The sequence below is a fragment of the Colias eurytheme genome, chromosome 21 (assembly GCF_061535395.1).
Source record: "Colias eurytheme isolate Ceu_HAF_F1 chromosome 21, ilColEury1 Martin Lab GWU primary, whole genome shotgun sequence".
Classification (NCBI taxonomy): Eukaryota; Metazoa; Arthropoda; class Insecta; order Lepidoptera; family Pieridae; genus Colias; species Colias eurytheme.
Window position 1 is genome coordinate 2,402,919 of NC_143000.1, and position 19,279 is coordinate 2,422,197.

At 31.7% G+C, this 19,279-nt stretch overlaps 2 protein-coding genes across 2 annotated transcripts in view; one reads left to right on the top strand and one right to left on the bottom strand.

Annotated features, from left to right (window-relative positions):
* Positions 1-3,903, bottom strand: part of LOC149898950 (eukaryotic translation initiation factor 4E transporter-like) — a 33,710-nt gene extending 29,807 nt beyond the window's left edge. Inside the window, exon 1 of the mRNA XM_090114758.1 lies at positions 3,442-3,903. Within this exon, the coding sequence (XP_089970884.1) occupies positions 3,442-3,520 (79 nt within the window). The 5' untranslated portion in view covers positions 3,521-3,903. The remainder of the gene's footprint in view (positions 1-3,441) is intronic.
* A 608-nt stretch (positions 3,904-4,511) lies between these two features.
* On the top strand, positions 4,512-18,905 carry su(w[a]) (suppressor of white-apricot). The gene is made up of 14 exons (XM_090114740.1): positions 4,512-4,757; positions 5,373-5,542; positions 6,077-6,237; positions 7,333-7,549; positions 8,199-8,263; positions 9,399-9,612; positions 9,973-10,140; positions 10,455-10,718; positions 11,017-11,883; positions 12,686-12,816; positions 15,521-15,611; positions 16,599-16,647; positions 17,243-17,275; positions 17,602-18,905. Exons 1-14 carry the CDS (start codon positions 4,570-4,572, stop codon positions 17,888-17,890), a joined length of 2,907 nt encoding a protein of 968 aa, XP_089970866.1. The 5' UTR covers positions 4,512-4,569; the 3' UTR covers positions 17,891-18,905.
* Positions 18,906-19,279: the final 374 nt, after the last annotated feature.

A 19,279-nucleotide genomic window follows, 5' to 3' on the forward strand; every position in this document is an offset into this window, starting at 1 on the left:
TTAACTTACTCCACGACACACGTTTAACCCTCTTGGTGGGCGGCCCGGCGTGGATCCTCGGAGGCAGTTGCGTAGGGACTTTTCTCAGCGCGCTTTGGTAACGAAGGAGAAACGAATGCACGGCGCATTTCATGGGCGGCATATCGTCATCGATCCTAATCGTACCGGACATATTCGCCATTTTTTTTGCCCGTCGTCGAGCAGACCTACCGGCCCTACGGCGTCTCCTCCTTCCCGTTTTCACCACATCGCCTACCACTTCCTTGCTAACCATTACGAAAACGCAGCAAAAACGGTGACGCGGCCTAACAAAATGGCGACTCGATGTAACTTAAAACTAACACTAACCTAATCTTAATAAAATTAAAAACCGATATAAATACAATTTAAATTAAAACAATAAAATATAATAATAAATAATATAAAAAAATTAAATCTAGGACTAAACTAAAAAGTCTTAGAGACACAGCGACGCGCGTTTTTCTACGAGAGGCTTAAAGATTCCTAAGCTACGTATTGTCGTAAAAATCACGATAAGATGTTAAAAGATTTAAGAGAAGCACGGAGGAAAACTAGGGTATCCCGCCAGGATAATCGCGAACACGCGCTGCCAACGAATATGTCTCAAAGACTGTTCATGAATTCTGATCATGGCTACCAGTTCGAAGTTTTAGACCTACCCTCGCGATTTTTAATAATTTTTCTCGCATCTGTAGCAGTTAATTTATAAACTACCTGATTAAATTTTATTAAAATACGTTTATAGCTACTTTGAAATGACAACTGTAATTATGATAGAAATACGATAGTAATAATGGTTGAAATAAATTCATAAATTTTATATTATTTTGGACAATAAACACAAAATTTCGTTTAATAAAGTTTGCATAATTCTATAGACTGAATATTCAAGTTCATAAGACTTTTTTAAATATTGCCTAGTAAACATATGGTTTTAAAACAATTAACATTCATTTATCTTATTAGTCCATCATAATATTAGGTATGTTATGTGTGTACCTTCAGATTTTCTAGACATCAGCATAAATAAATTATTTGCCCTTTTCTTTACCTCTTAATAGTATTCAGCCCTTGCTGATAGAACAATAATTATTGTAATCCATAATAATTGAAATCCCTTTCAATAAATTAAAAAGTTAAAAATTACAAAGCAATTTGCTTGAATCATCAAGCAGAGCTAAGCATTTTCAACCACATTATAATATATTGTGATGACACACAAATACAATTCAGGTTAAATAATAAGCAATTCACAATTACAAATCTGTTATCAATAAAAAAATACAAATCTAGACCACTGTGCAAGTATTTATCATGCACAATTGTGACATATTTCACAAGGGGAGATTACCCTTGACCTTCAGAGCCCTACTGCACCCTTCAATCATAGCGAGGGGATAAAACCCTCACCTTTACTTTTGATTCTATTGTATAGAACTTGTATGTATGGATCTAGGTGTATGCATTATGTATCTTCCTTTGAACTAGTGCCTATATTTTATTCTAGGTATTATTCAAATGCTTTTTCACCTTGCATTCCGTTTATAAGTAAAAATGTTTTTATGAAAAACACTATAAAATTTTATGAACATGCAAAAAATACAATATGAATAACTATTATTTAAAATAACAATTGTTTATTAAAGATACAATAACACAAAGTTAATTAATTATTTACTTACATATTTATGACAGATCAATTTTTTAATTAAATATCTCAGTTCCTGATAAAATTATGTTATCAAGATAAAATTGCATGTAAAAATATAAAATTTAGAATAGAAATACAAGCTGTGCTTCATTGCGTTACCTGCATATACAGCTGTTTACTATGAGAATTATCTTTATATCCCGATTCTGCTTTTCATTTCATTAATTTACCTAATTAATATAGGAATTCAGTTCACCTTCTTGAAAATATTGATTCAATTGATTTTGATCCTGTGAAAGTAACTCAGAAAACCATATTAATAAAAAGGTTAAATGTGATACTATACTTTTCTATTATTTTCTTTATGCTGTAACAATATATGCAAATTAAAAAATTTGATATTTATATTTTTTCTTCAATTTGTTGTATATTTTAAAAATGCCAACAAATATTTGACAAAATATGTTATGAGAAGCCTTTTATTATTTATATTAACACTATTTTGCCTTCTATTTAAGTATTTTATACACCTAAATTATTGAAATCAACACATCACCCAAAATACTGACCATAGTTTTCAAATGTTTTCCACCAAATTTTACATACTACTTGCGCGCTCCGCAATAATGATCAGCGAAAACTAACAAAGTATAAACTATAAAACATTTAAATCTATTCAGCAGTTAAAAGTGGACATAACTTTTTTTATAATTTATAACAGTATCACTTATATATAATTTATTAAAGCAATGCTTGATTTTTCCAGTAAGTTTGTCTGTGGATGAAACCATCTTGCACAGCTCATGTATAAAAAATATCCTACACTTTCTATCAACTTATCGATCAATTGTAATAGAACAACAAATGTATTTAAATTTAATTTATAATTCCCATTCCCAAAACACATTTATGTTTATCTTCTTTCTTATATATAAAAATGAATCGCAAAATGTGTTGGTAAGCGCATAACTCGAGAACGGCTGAACGGCTTCTTTTTTTATTATATTCCTTGAAGTACGAGGATGGTTTTTATGTAGAGAAAACGTAAATATGTACCACGGGCGAAGCCGGGGCGGACTGCTAGTAAACAATAAAGAACAAAACAAATACATAGTAAATACTCCATACTTTTAATATGGACAGTGAACTGCATACTTCATGTCTCTTTGATTGTACCTTCATCTTATCTTGCCTATGATACAATTCTATTGAAACATTGTTGATATTGATGATCTAAAGTATGATTAATTGATGTGTTATATTCATAAAAGTTTCTCCTCATCGCTTACATAACGAAACAAAACATTTAGAATTCCTCAACTCAGTATAATAGAAAATCCTATAAAGACACATTACATTTACATTTTAAAAATGCTGCAGTATGCAGATATCAAGCTTGTAAACATTTACCAAAAGTTTGGTAATAGTGTAAGAATGACTATGATGTGCTTTTTTAAAAAAATAATACCAAGGTACTCATTGGAGCCAGACATCTTATATTGTTTCTGCTAAGACAATATTATGATTGATTAAATCTGGAAAAATCCAAACTGTCATTGAAAAAATAAATTAGTTAAGTTATGTGACCTGGATATCAGCAAAAGGTAACTTATGCAGTTGTTAGAAACTTATTGGAATCTATAGGAATCTTCTAGGGCATCTAAATTTGAAAGTTGGTTAGCATCATTAGTAGGTCATTTAATATTTCTAACCATAATATGAAGGTAGGTGATAAAACTGCAAGGAATATGAAATAGTGATGAATTTACCTGATTGGTTAACTTCATCTATTTGGCTTTCGTCCGTTGGTTTCTCCTTCAATGTAGACAATAGACTCACAGCTGACATAGCTTGCAAACTCGCACTAAATACCTCAGTCTTCGCTCAATATATTAACTCTACTAAAATTCTAAAATATTTATACAATATTTACAAAAGTGTACAGCAAATTATTCTATCACCTATGTATTGTTTATATCACAGACTTTTCGTTTTTCACTATACAATACGGATAAAACGTCCACGAACGAAAATACTATGTACACAACTTTAAGTATAATAAACTTATTTACACATTAAAAACTAACGATTATCATCTAAATATAACAAATACGCTCTAGCGGTCACAAGATATTCATAACTAAAAGAATTTATCAGTTTTCAATGCAAAAATATATAAAACGTCCGCCATATGCCTTTTGAGACCTGTATTACCTGACCAAATCATATAAATATTGAATGTAAATATTTCGGTCGAATTAAACCACCACCTTAATTTGTTTGCATTATATCCAGTTGCCACTGTTTATTTTTTTGTACACAATAACGGTGTTCTTTGTGGCATGTTTGCTATTTTTGTGCACAGTTAAATTTATTATTTTTATTATTGGTATAAATTATTAAAATAGTTTTAATTTTTATTAATGCTCCTAAATAAAATGCTGGTCAATTTTATAATCAGCAGGCTATAATATGTATTTTATCACAATTTATAAATCTACCACTTTGAAATTTATTTACACAAGATGAAAAGAAAATTGCAATTGCAAGAAAAAAATATTACTTTTACCACTTAACCATCTATTATTATATTTCGATGAAATATAATCATTGCAGTGGACATATTAGTATGCAATTAATTTAAAATATCATATTTACGTAGTCTACTACTTACTCTGTGGTTATCACATACTATATTACTTGCTCTGTGGTGGTTATCAGCCATGACAGCAGCCATTTCAGCATTTCTAATTTCTGTCAAATTATCTAAAGTCTAAACTACTATATTACTTGCTCTGTGGTCTAAACGCCAAACAGGCAGGCGAATCGTGAACGTGAATGTGAATTGTGAAGTGTCATTTTGTTTGTGAAATGTGTTTATAGAAAAGTTTTGTAAAATGTCTTTAAAATGGACTGGAAGTGAAACTGGTATTCTTCGGAAAAGTGAATTCAAAGAGAAGAAAGAAGAATTATTCGTGTTTGGCTACTCGTGCAAATTGTTCAGGGACGATGAGAAAGCCCTGCACATTGATCAAGGAAAACACCTCATACCATGGATGGGGGATGAAACTTTGAAAATCGACAGGTTCGATACGTTTTTTTCTATAAGACTGCTAATTGTGCGCTAAAAAGTTATAAACTGTTATTACTTATCAGAAAATTAAATTTTTGGAAGGCCCTAAGCCCTATTTCGCAGAAAAGATTAAAAGTGGCAGCGTCTTGAAGATGAGGGTAGCTGTCTTCGTAGCTGGCATCGCATTAGTTATGGTGACATCCCTTGGTGGTATGTATAACCTGCGAGGGTTGATTGCGTATGTATTCTACACAAAGTTACAAATAAGTGGTGTGTAATAAACCATGTGAGAATTATAAATTAGTTTTTAATGGATTTAAGACATTTAAAATTTGTGGTTTCTTGATTACTCAAGTATCCAGTTGATTTATGAAATTTATACTGAATACCATGTGCTATAAAAGAAATATTGAACAAAATATGTCCTTGATATGTGTATAAAAACTTGAAATGAATCTATAAGACCTCCAATACTGTATGTTGATGTTGAAATATCAATTGTATTTCTCATACACAACGCTTATGCTTAAAAGTTATAAAACCAGTCCCGGGTATAAATAACTTTTGATAAAGGTGTGTTCGGCAACAAATAGATATCCATGGTATTAAAACATGTTATATTAACAGGTATGACGCAAGAGGAGCCCTACATGACCTTACGCCCCTGGAGGCCCCTCCGGGGGGCTTTGACTGGCGTGTGGAACTCACCAAGGCAGAAAGGGATGTGGAACAGCTGTGTGACAATGAGCGATACCGAGCGCTGCATACTAATGAAGATGAAGAGGAGATGTACAAGGGTAATATTTTAAATCTTTATTATCTATACTAATATTATAAAGCTGAAGAGTTTGTTTGTTTGTTTGAACACGCTAATCGCAGGAACTACTGGTCCGATTTGAAAAATTCTTTCGGTGTTAGATAGTCCATTTATCAAGGAAGGCTAAAGGGTATATATAATCACGCTAAGACCCACAGGAGCATATATAGTGAAAATGCTTTCAACTGTAAATTACGAGAAATAGTTTCCAAGCTAGAGGTTCAGGTGAAATAACACTGACTGTAGAGGACAAAACATCAATTATACAATTTTAATACATTTTAATACGTGATTCAATATATAATGTTTAAAATTATACTCATCAATATTTCATGTCATTTTATCGTGTAAACTATTCATAATTTTTCTCTAATAAAACTTGCTTTAGATATTTTCAGCATATATTTTAAAGTAAAGTAATGCTTCATATTATTTATTAAAGTAAAGAACCAAACTTCTGCCACCAAAGCAAAACTTAGAACCTTATATTGAATGTTAATAATTTTTTTTTCAGAGGAAGAGTTGAAACGTCTCCACGCAGCTGGCTATGGTCAAGTTGGTTTCAACTACGACACACAGCAAGAAACACCCAAAGAGACGCTTGTCGTTGAAGTTGAGGAGCCTTTTGTACCATCAGAAGGATTGAAAGCTCTGTTGCCTGTTGATATAGTTTTTGTGAGTAAATAAGTGTTAACTTTCAATATTTAATTCATATAATTTTAGTATAATAAGTCCTCTGCTTTGCAAGATTTTTTACAAGGTAAATGAGCTATAAGTTACTCTAGATTAGTATAAACGGGTTTGACGCATTTGGTGCACTTCTCAACTTGTACACCATACTCAAATGGTGAACTTAGCAACTGGTGCACTTCTCAAATGGTACACTTCGCAACTGGTGCACTTCTCAATTGGTGCACTTCGCAAAATGTGCACTTTTTATGATGAGTGGAGATTTGGAAAAATTGTTTAAAAATGAAAGAATCTTTTGTTTTGCGTAGGTTATTTTCTTATAAAATATTATCAACCTTTTAAGTAGGTACACTCTTACTCAAATAATTTTCAATGATGATAAAAAGTCACCCGAAAGTAATAAAAAAAATTGTGAGAAAGATTTACCTACTACAAAATCATTATAATAAAATATAAATAATTTTAATTAAACTCTGCATAAACACTACAACATTTTTATTTTTTACAAATATAAAAAAGTCCCTCGAAATCATATTCATTATCATTAAATAAGAAAAAAATAATAATATTTTTAGCAAAAAGTTCATAATAAAGATATGATATATTGTAATTTTTCTTACAATTTTTTTTAAAACTTTCGTGTGAATTTTTATATGATCATCGAAAATTGTTTAAGTAAGAGTGTACCTACTTAAAAGGTTAATTGTATTTTTTTAAGAAAATAACCTACGCAAAACAAAAGATTCTTTCATATTTAAAAAATAATTCCAAATCTCCACTCATCATAAAAAGTGCACATTTTGCGAAGTGCACCAATTGAGAAGTGCACCAGTTGCGAAGTGTACCATTTGAGAAGTGCACCAGTTGCTAAGTTCACCATTTGAGCATGGTGTACGAGTTGAGAAGAGCACCAAATGCATCAAACCCTTATAAACTGTAATCTATCTGTATAACAATTTTTTTATGTGATTGGAAGATTGAGAAAAATGTTTGTCATATTATTAAATGCATCAAAATATTAACCATTCAAACATTACTGTTATTAGATTAATGCTCATTGTGCTCTTGTTTTATTTCTAGCCTGAAACAGAAAAGCAAAATGCCATAATTGAGAAAACGGCAAACTTTATAGCATCTCAAGGAGTGCAAATGGAGATTCTAATCAAAGCAAAGCAGGGTGACAACCCACAGTTCAAGTTTCTTAATAAAGATTCCACTTTAAATACATACTATACAGCTTTGATTGGTCTTGTTAAGGCAGGAAAATGGCCAGAGAAAAAACAGGAAATTGTAGAAGGTAAAAAAATATGATTTTTAGTACTTTCCTTTATTATGTTCAATGCTGTTTATATATTATCCATAATAATATTATAAATGTGAAAGTAACTCTGTCTGTCTGTCTGTTACTCAATCACGCCTAAACTACTAAACCAATTTGCATGAAATTTGGTATAGAGATATTTTGATACCCGAGAAAGGACATAGGCTACCTTTTATTGCGAAATATGTACCACGGGCGAAGCCGGGGCGGACCACTAGTATAATAATAAAAGTGGATCACCAAATGTGTTGCTAAGTGCAAAACTCGTGAATAGCTGAACCAATTTCGTCAATTTTTTTTTTTATTATTTTTTTTTTATAATATTATCCTTGAAGTATGAGGATGGTTCTTATGGAGGGAAAACGTAAATATGTACCAAGGGCGAAGCTGGGCCGAACTGCCCTATAGTGTATAATATACCTATATAATATAATTGAGAAGACAAGGATTGAAAATTAATATTTCAATTTTTAAAAAACATCCATAATGCATGTTCTTCTAACTATAATTTACATTGACATTTAGGTAAAAACTAATGTTATACAATATTATCCATCATTTTCATCTTTCATCATAATTTTATTTAATTTGCATACTTATAATGAATAATTGTTTTCTTTTACAGAGAAACCTGCGGAAAATACTGATGAATACCTACATCCAAGTCTAGCAGCAACTATTATTGAATCTGTAAGTAATAAGTATATTTATTCAGTTGACATGGCTTTTATTGTAGTACTAACACTGGAATAAGATTTTACTATTGCACGCCTCATAAGCGAAGCGTTGAGGTGGGTACTACTGTCACTTCGCGCAAAACATCTGATTTTTCAAACTTAAAATGTCTTTATGTATCATACATTGCACTTGTAAGATAATACATACACACACATATTAAGAAAAAACACTATTTTTAACGTTCATGATATTTTTGATGTCATTTTTGTTATTTAAACTAGTTAAAAAACAGTTTAAAAAAGTTCTGTCTTGGACGTCCGTGTGTCTGTATGTGCGGATCCTTTTTCTTGTTAACACGATAGCGACCGAAATACTTTACTAATCGAGTCTTTTTTTTTCTCTTACGCTTGAGTATGCTCAGGAATAGAACCCTTTCATTTTTCAGGGTCTGATTCAATGTGGTTTAATTGTTATTAAATAAACAAAAATAATAATTAATAAATATTTATTAAAAAAAAATTATGAGGCGTGCACTTTTGGATTTTCCAAATTATGTTATTTATTTATTACTAGTGGTCCGCTATGTCCTTCTCCTGGCTCTAAACTACCTCCCTGCCAATTTTCAGCTAAATCAGTTCAGCCGTTCTTGAGTTATAAGTGGAGTAACTAACACGACTTTCTTTTATATATATAGATTATTTATTTTCATTTGCAGCCCATACAAAATTTATGAATGTGGACTTAAATATCAACTTTTCACATATGATAATAATATGCAAAAATATGTAGGACATGCAATATAATTTATACATATTAGTATTATTACCTCTTGATTGAACTGTATTTCATAGTTTTAATTTCGGAACAAATAATTCAATTCATAAGCTTTTATTTACTTTTAAATTATTATTTTTGTTATAAAAAACTTGAATAGTTTAGTAATATGTGTCATGTAAAATTATTTTACAAGTAAATAAAAGTGGAAGTATTTAATTGTATTATGTGCTTCATTTTTAAATCTTAACTAAATATAAAATATAAGTATTCAGAAGTTTATATCATGATAAATACAAATTATTAAGTGAATGCAAGATAAAAAAAGTTAAGATCTCGTAATTATTACATTACTAATTAAAAATGATTACAGGCACCCTCCATACCCAGTATACACTACAAGCCCTCCGCTGACTGCGATTACACAATGCTAATATCGAAGATGCGGGGCGAAGCGACAATAGACGAGAGCTACGCGCCCGAACTAGCGCCCGGGGAGGTGGCCCCGCCGGGCACGGAGCCTTTGCCCCCACGGAGCAATGCGGAGATCAGTAGGGCTCCGGTTATGTACAATCAGACGGATAAAGGTAGATTTGATTATTTTATTTGCTAAAAGCTGATTGGTATAAAAACTTAAAGCTTTTAATTATCTTGAAATTTAAAATTTGATTTCTCGAGTTATGCGCTTACCAAAACATTTTGCGATTCATTTTTATATATAAGATTTACATATAAATAAATTGATTTTTCAAAATAATTGTACAATACAACTTTCAACTATTTGTTTAAAATATTTGAGACATTACAAATGAAGGTTTTTTTTTCTAAATGTTTCATCATTAAAACCATTAATCTTGTAAATACATTTATTATTTTTCTATCTTTGCACACCAAAACCAACCATAAAGCGCAATACATAAAAACTAATATCCCATACAAAATTCCAGCGGTGGCACAAGCGTACCAGCAATATGCAGCATACTACCAACAGTACTTGGCACAAACACAGGTGCAAACACCAGTAGTTCCTGTACAGCCAACAATACCTCCGACCAAATCCACAGGCCTCAGTCTGATGAAAAACTATAATTCGGATAGTGATAGTGAAGAATCAGGTACTTATGTGGTATTTTTTATTGTTATGTGCAAATAGGGTTTGAGCAAAGTTTTTGAGTTGAATCATAATGTTAACGATAATTTTTTAACACTTTTTGACGATAATTTTCATACCTTATTAGTTGATAACATTCGAAAGAATGTACATCTTAATTCATTCATTCATGTAGCATAATGTTGTCTTTAAAAATCGCTTCTATGTGATAATTACGCCAATTTCTACAATTCGACTGTTTGTGGATTGTTAATTATTTATATTGACTGTTATTGCATCTAAAATAGTTTCTGAATCCGAAATTAATTTTATTCCCAGATTATGAAGACAGCTCATCATCAGATGGCAAAGACAAGCCAATCATAATAACTCCGCCGGAAGACGTCAAAGTCGTGATCGACAAGATGGCGGCATACGTGGCACGAAATGGCGACGAGTTCGCTGAAATTGTGCGCGCCAAAAATGATCCGCGATTCACTTTCCTGGATCCAGATAATATATACCATCCATTTTATAAGAAGCTAATGCAAGAAAAGAGGGGTATAAATGTTAATGGGAAGGAGAAAGTGAAGAAGAAAAAAGGTTGGTAATTCGTTTATTAATTTTTTTAGTAAATATTTTATCACCAAAGAATATGTAAAGTACTTTACATAATTCTTAGATGAGATGCTTATATTTTTATAGGGTTCAATTAAAAAAAAACTTGTGAACAATAGTGTTATATTTATTAATTCTCAACTGATACAAAACGTATTATTTAATTAGTTCGATAGAAGATGAAGAGAAGAAATTGTATTTTACTTTCCACAACTTTAAACCGATTTTGAACAACTTTATCACTATTTGATGTAATATTAACAAATAATTATTTCTTCATCAGCGCCAGTATCATTTTCAATAAAGAAACATAAAGAACCAGATCCCATTCTTCCCAAACCGGCTCTTCCTTACGAATCGAGTTCCGAAGATGATGACAAAAAAGACGCTCAAAACCAAAACGATACAGAAACAAAAGAATCCAATACACCAACTACAAATATACCCCCAGTTACTCTAATGAATAATATTGCACCGGTTATATACAAAATAGAGAGTTCTCAAAATAACTTGCCACAAGTTAAAGTAATTGAGCCAAATGTTGTAAAAGTAGCGGAACCTATAATATACAAGCCTCAACCTTTACCACTGCCAGTGAAAGAAGTCCCCAAAATTGATGTTATACCAGAAGTTCCACCACCACCTATAATAACACCAAAAGAACAGCAAGAAACCAAAGAGAAAACCCCAGAACCGGAAGTGAACCAAAAAGAAATAAAACTAGATGAAGAATATCGAGAGAAAAGGCGGGAAAAGAAAAAGCACAGGTCGAAATCGGAAAGCAGAGAGTCTAGGAAAACAGAAGAACGGATAAAGAAAAAAGATAGAGATAGAAATTTGGAAAGAGAAGCAAGACGTGATTATGAAAGGGAGCGTCGGGAGAAATATGAGTCGAAGAGAGAAAGGGATAGAGATATAGATGTAGATGCTAAGAGGGAAAGAGATGGTGACAGAGATTGGCAAATGAGAGACAAAGATAGCGAAAAGCACAAGAGAGACAGGGATGGTGAAAAGGAGTGTAAAAAGGATAGTGAAAGACATAGGAAGAGAAGGAAAATGAGTAAAGAGAAGATTGAAGATGAAATTATTAATTTAGAAGATAACTCAGATGAAATGATCGATTTGACGGGAGATCAATCTGATAGTAAAGGTGAGTCTCTTAAACTCAAACTCCAACATTTATTTATTCAATTAGACTTCTTCTAGAAGCACCTTGAAACGTCATTAGTCATTACATATTGTTAACATTTACCACTGATTCAGAAAGCAGTATCTATGGAGAAGAACCGGCAAGAAACTCCATAGTTGCTCTTTTATATCATGTCAGTTACAATACAATTTAATTATACAAAATACATATGTAACATCATATATTATAATAATAAGCCAAAGAACTGTCCTGTGGTTTTTACATAACAACCCTCCATGGGTTTCTATCTTCCTTAATATTTTCATTAGACGTAAGATGTAAATTATGTTGCTGAAGGCCCAAAAGAAGCTATAATATTACTTTGATATACTTTCAAACATCTTTATAAGTACACTGTACAAGTAATATTTTGCAAGATGCAAGTGTTTTCAAGGAGTGAATATAATCCTAAATTAAAGTAAATTTAAATTTAAAATTGTTGTCGTTACGTAATTATAATTATGTGGTAGTGACATTTAATTAATATAGGCTTTCCGCCTGCGGCTTCACCCGCTTCCCAAAAACCTTGTAAATCGTATTATAGTAAAAACCTTCTCAAAGAATCACTTTATCTATTAGAAAAACCGCATCAAAATCTGTTGCGTTGGTTTTAAAATTTAAGCAGACAGCCACGACTTTGTTTCCTATGTACTGATATTGAAAATTATTTGTCGTAAAATGCTCTTTTATTGAAACTTATTAAAAAGTCTACAAATTCAACTATCTTTCATATCTCAATAAATAAATAAACAATGTTTCCCAGGAGACGCGGACTCAGAGACGGATCGTAGCAAGCAACAAGAGAGACGCAGACGAGCGGCCGAGTTCCTCAAGAAGGTTGGCGTTGATCCCGCCGCTGCAGCACTGCCGCACACTTCGCTGGCTAGTGCTATGGTATGCCGTTTTATTTTTATTTATTTATATAATATCTCTACATGTAAAAATTAATTCTTTTTTCCTTGGTGACCGGCATCAGGTGAACAGGAGCTGGCCCGATTTCGGAAATTCTTCTGGCCATTCTCCCATTGCGATACGCACAGGCGATTCAAGTATCCTGCAAGTCTCGGAGACTAGTCGCCGCGGAATATCTCACATTACATTGTACCGGTAGCGTAGTGTGCGAGCCTACATACAAATGTATATGAGATACTCCGCGGCGACTAGTCTCCGAGACTTGCAGGATACTTGAATCGCCTGTGCGTATCGTAATGGGAGAATGGCCTAAGTGTCTATTGTACATCTGCGATTAAGGCCAAGCGCGCACCACAATTTTAATTTTTGCGACACGATTTCAAAATCGCGCTGTAGAAAATCGCAGAGAGTACGGTGCGCGCACAGCGATAATTTAATAGTGATCATTACTCACTTTCATCATGGATTTCGTACAAGTTGTTTGTCTTTATTTACTACTTCGGAGGATAAGAAGAAAAAAAAAAAGAAATTCGTCAATATTGGACGCATCCTTTTACAGCAGATAGAATTGTCAAAGGTTTCTTTTATCAGAAATACAATGAACTTCGGATGTATCCCAAAAAAATCTTTGGCTATTATGGAATGAAAATTCCGCCAAAAAGCCGCACTTTGTGCTTTTTTTTATTATTGTAACTTTTATGTATATTTTGTTTCTTGCACAATAAAGTGTTAAATAAATAAATTCAAACTTTTGACAGATTACTGAGTTTATGTTTACCAAACAGTACCTATACCACTACCTGTGACCACTACGATGTTTACTGTTGGACAGACAAAACACAAGTGAAGTGCCGGCCGGGCCAAAGTGTGCGATTTTATTATTGCAGTGCGCGCGGTACCATACAATTTCATATTCTGCATTTCATTTTCGCGACAATCGCGTCGCGAGCAGTCGCAGCAAAATGTGACAAATCACAATTTTAAAATCGCTGCGATTATTTAATCGCATGTGCGCGCATTGTCATAGTAAGAGCTAGCGCGCACCACGACTTTATGCAGCGTGATTATTTTATCGCAGAAATACAACGTATGAGTTACTATGACAATGCGCGCACATGCGATTAAGTAATCGCAGCGATTTTAAAATTGTGATTTGTCACATTTTGCTGCGACTGCTCGCGACGCGATTGTCGCGAAAATAAAATGCAGAATATGAAATTGTATGGTACCGCGCGCACTGCGATAATAAAATCGCACACTCGGGCCCGGCCGGCACTTCACTTGTGTTTCGTCTGTCCAACAGTAAACATCGTAGTGGTATAGGTACTTTTTGGTAAACATAAACTCAGTAATCTGTCAAAAGTTTGAATTTATAATTTACTAGCGGTCCGCCCCGGCTTCGCCCGTGGTACATATTTACGTTTTCTCTCTACATAAAAACCATCCTCGTACTTCAAGGAATATAATAAAAAAAGAATTATCGAAATCGGTTCAGCCGCTCTCGAGTTATGCGCTTACCAACACATTTTGCGATTCATTTTTATATATAAAGATTTATTTAACACTTTATTTTGCAAAATATACATAAAGGTTACAATAATAAAAAAAAGCACAAAGGGCGGCCTTTTGGTGGAATTTTCATTCTATAGTAGCCAAAGAATTTTTTGGGATACATCCATATCAGAAATACAATGAACTTCCATGTCTGGATATCCATACACAAGTTCATTGTATTTCTGATAAAAGAAATCTTTGACATTTATATCTGCTGTAAAAGGATGAGTCCAATATTGACGAATTTTCTTTTTTTTCTTCTTCTTATCCTCCTAAGTAGTTAGTAACTAAAGACAATCAACTTGTACGAAATCCATGATGAAAGTGAGTAATGATCACTATTAAATTATCGCTGTGCGCGCACCGTACTCTCTGCTATTTTCTACAGCGCGATTTTGAAATCGTGTCGCAAAAATTAAAATCGTGGTGCGCGCTTGGCCTTACTCATACGTTGTATTTCTGCGATAAAATAATCACACTGCATAAAGTCGTGGTGCGCGCTAGCTCTAAGAGCTAGTGTATCATTAAAAGATGGCCAAAATTATTGTATTAAAGTTAAGGTGGGCCCTGATATTATTTGAAGTGAATTTCTAGCTTACCAACATTATAAAATTAAGTTGATTATTCTCTTTATGGTATTAAAAATTATGCATTATAGTCTAGTAGCTTATACAGTATTGTGATTTAATTCATGGTACTATAAATATAATACACTTAATATTATAAAGAGGAAAGGTTTGTAATTATGTATGTATGCATGTATGTTTTCACGCATAAACTACTGGACCGATTTTGATGAAATTTGGCACATTTGACAATTTGACAATCTTTAGACCCTAAGAAAGAACATATGCTACCTTTTATTGCGAAATATGTACCACGGACGAAGCCGGGGCGGACCGCTAGTAATACATATTTTTAAAAATAAATATTGTGTATTGTGGAGGAAGGAAAGTGGAATTCCTGCATCGAAAATAGGGGGGATTCTCGACCAGTCTACTCGACTGTCCGGCCGTTCATCAGGGTCTATGAATGATGTCGGAAACTTGTATATATGCTCTACAGCGAAAATAATTCGCTTGCGCCATTCAGTCTCTAAATTTATCAATAGTATGTAATCTTTTGGTTTTAGGTTGATACGTTAGAGTCACTTAGAAAGAAAAAAGCAGATGAAGAAGAGAAAAGACGCAGACGAGAAAAGCGAAGGAGACGGGACAGATATGGTGAGAATTGTCAATACTAACTTATTTATATAATTTATATATTTGCGCCCGTTACTAAATTAACTCCTAGCTTAAGCCCGCAATTTCACATGCATAATCTTAATATACATATATACATATAAATCTCGTGTCACAATGTTTGTCCTCAATGGACTCCTAAACCACTTAACCGATTATAATAAAATTCGCACACCATGTGTAGTTCGATCCAACTTGAGAGATAGGATAGTTAAAACATGTAGGTACCACGGGCGAAGCCGGGGCGGACCGCTAGTATTCCTATATGAAGTGAAAAATCATAGGAGATTCCTGTGTCAAATTTCATCCACATAATTACGATCAGCTGTAATAAACTTAAATTATTTTTTAAAATTAACAAGTAACATAAACTATGGATCATACATGTGAGGAATAGCTGATATATGTAGTAACAATACATAGTTATGGTTAAAGTACATCCTACTAATATTATACATCCTACTAATAATATTATAACTAGTTATAAGTTAATTTTATTTTATTTCTTTTTTATGTATTAATGTGCATCGGTACAAATAAATGTATTTTCTTTCTTTTCTTTCTTTCTTTTCTTTACTAATATTATAATGTGAAAGTTTGTCAGGATGTGTGTGTATGTGTTTGTTACTCTTTCACGCAAATAATACTGAACCGATTACAATGAAATTTAGCACACATATAGAGGGTACCTTGGATTAACACATAGGATAGGTTTTATCCCGGAAATCCCACGGGAACGGGAACTATGCGGGTTTTTCTTTGAAAATGCGGGCGAAGCCGCGGGCGGAAAGATAGTATTACATACTTAAAAATTACCTATTAAGTTATCAAACCTTATTTATTTGCTTTTCTTTTATTTAACACATTACATTTATTATTACTCATAATATTTTTGTTTTGTTTATTCTGTAGATTTACATTATATTTTTATAGCTATATAGCTTCAATAAAGATTGTATTATCTCGCAGATTACGACGATGATACGGACCGACATAGGAGGCGAAGGAAAAGGAACAAGTGAGTAACTTGATGTGTATTATGTTCTATACATTATGAAAATATAAACCTGTATGTATGTAGGTATATTATACATACACATAGAGTATAGTAGGAAGTGATTTTATAGATTTTATTTTTACTGCCTTACCCTGTTTGTGATTAGATAATAACAAATATTAAAAAAAGTTAATAAAATATACAATTTATCGGGATAAGCTTTAGTCCAAGTTTATGTTTTATGTTTTTATTTGTTTATAATATAATATTATTTATTACTAAGTCAATAACGTTTACCGTCAGTTTTATTAAAAATAATTAGTAATTACTAAATGACACTGCCCTTTACATATTCATCATGTATTATCACAATTCCTTGAGAAATTTGGCAAAAAAAAACTAGCTGAAAATATCGCCCAATAAATGCGTTAATAATTCAGTCAGAGTAATTAAAATCAGTTTATCCTATCTAGAGATTAATCAAGGTAAATAAAATTGTGTTTCAGTAACGTGTGTTGATTTCACAAACAACAAGTCATAACAGACGGACACTTATATATTTTATATGTTTTGTACAGATATAGGTATAATATTTTTTTAACAAACTTTTTTGCAGATCATCAGATGACGAAGAATCGGATTATGACGGGTATGTGTATATAAATATTTATATTGAAGCTTATCTTACTATTGCTTATCATTGTATATAATTCAAAATATATTGAAATACATATTTTAAAATTCTACACAGTCTGTTTATGTATGGAGATATTATAAGCTTGTTTTTTTATTATTAAAAGTTTGCATATTTTGGTATACAACTTCATAGTTGTATACCAAAATATGTAGTTACTACATTTACAAAGTATATCGCGTTCATTTCTTTAAAATCTTATAATTTTTTGTATAGCAATAAATTTACTTATAAACCAAACAGAAATTACGTTGCCATAAAATAACCAATTTAACTTCCAGAACAAAGAAAAGACGTCGCAAGAAAGAAAAGAAACACTCAAAGAGCAAGAAAAAGCGAAAGCACGAAACAGAGTCGGAGGAAGATCATCCGATTAATATTGATCTCACAAACACATTAAAAGAGTTAAGAAACGCATCACCCACAAAGGAATTGCTCATAGAGAAAGTGAGTCCAATAAGAGAAGTTAAAGAAGAAGAAAGAGATGGGAGAAAAGAGAAGAGAGAGTACAGTGAGGGGGAGTGGTCTAGCGACAGTGAGGAGGATTCCGTGACGTCACTTAGTCAATAATTGTATATATGGCGCTTTTGTATAATTTTAATGTTTTATTTGTGTATAAACTTGGTTTTTGGTTGTTTTTTACTTTCATAAATGATTTTAACAAACTTTTTGGTTATATTTTATATGCAAAATCATAGTTTTATGATCTGTAAGGGTTTTTGGTAAAGAAAAGCAGGATTACAATGTCAAAATATTTGGACTGATTAAGATTACTTATTCACATTGTTAAGAACACTATAGCGCAACTTGATTGTTAACATGCCGGTCAGCTAAGGAAGTATAACAAAAATAATAGAAATCGATATAATATAGACCATAGTGCCTAGGCTACTTACAAATAATAACCATAAACTGTTTGGTTTATTCACAGACTATATAATTTGTTCCATTGTATAGTCTGTGAATATAAATTTTGAACATTCTGTTTGTGTTCCAAAAAAAAATGTTATGGACAATAATAATTGAACTTCTTGGATATAAACACTTTTTATTGTATTCGAATTTTATCTTTTTTCAAGTAAAAAATATTACAGAACAACGAAATACATAATTAAAAACTAGATAGCTAGTTTAGTGTCGTATAACGTGTTATTCGGCACTAACAACATATTAGCAGAAAGGGGACTTTCGATATGCAATTTTTAGTTGTTCCTTGTTCCAATATACATTTATAATAATAAAATTAACATACGTACATGACAACGTTTAAAAGTAATATTTAGTAGGTACCTGAATGGATTTTACAATAATTTTGTTACGATTAATTGGTAAAACACCATTCTATATTGCATCAATAAAACACATATTTGCTCCAATGTTTAATATTTTTGATAACAAAGTCATGACTGTTATTTTTAAAACGTTAAATAGTGTATGTTTCTTATCTGTAACAGCATAAATAAGTGCTTTATTTCTATTATTCATAAAATGCTCTAAGATTCATAATAATAGAAAAAAAATATCTCAAATTATGTGTAAAGTAATTAAATACTATAAATTTTGTTATAAATTTATAAGATTTAAAAGTTTTAATTGGCGATTGTATTTTACAGAAACTTTCACTACTAAGTTAATAATGAACTATGGAAAGATTAAGAATAAACACAAAAAATTGAAATTAAGAATTTCAGATAGGTAACAAATGTTATATTACTTACGACCAAGAAATATGTATGTATGTATTAGTAGAGTAGATTATATGAAGCGCCTTAATCATGTTTCGTAATGTAGATAGTAATAAAGATTATTTTAATTTATTGTTTGTTGTTTTATTTAAACATGTTAAAATGTCGAAAAGGTTAAATTTAATTATTGAAAGTGTATTTTAATTACATACATGAGTTGAAATGCAAATTTTGAACCATTCGAAATAAAAAACTTGTAACTTAAATACAATCT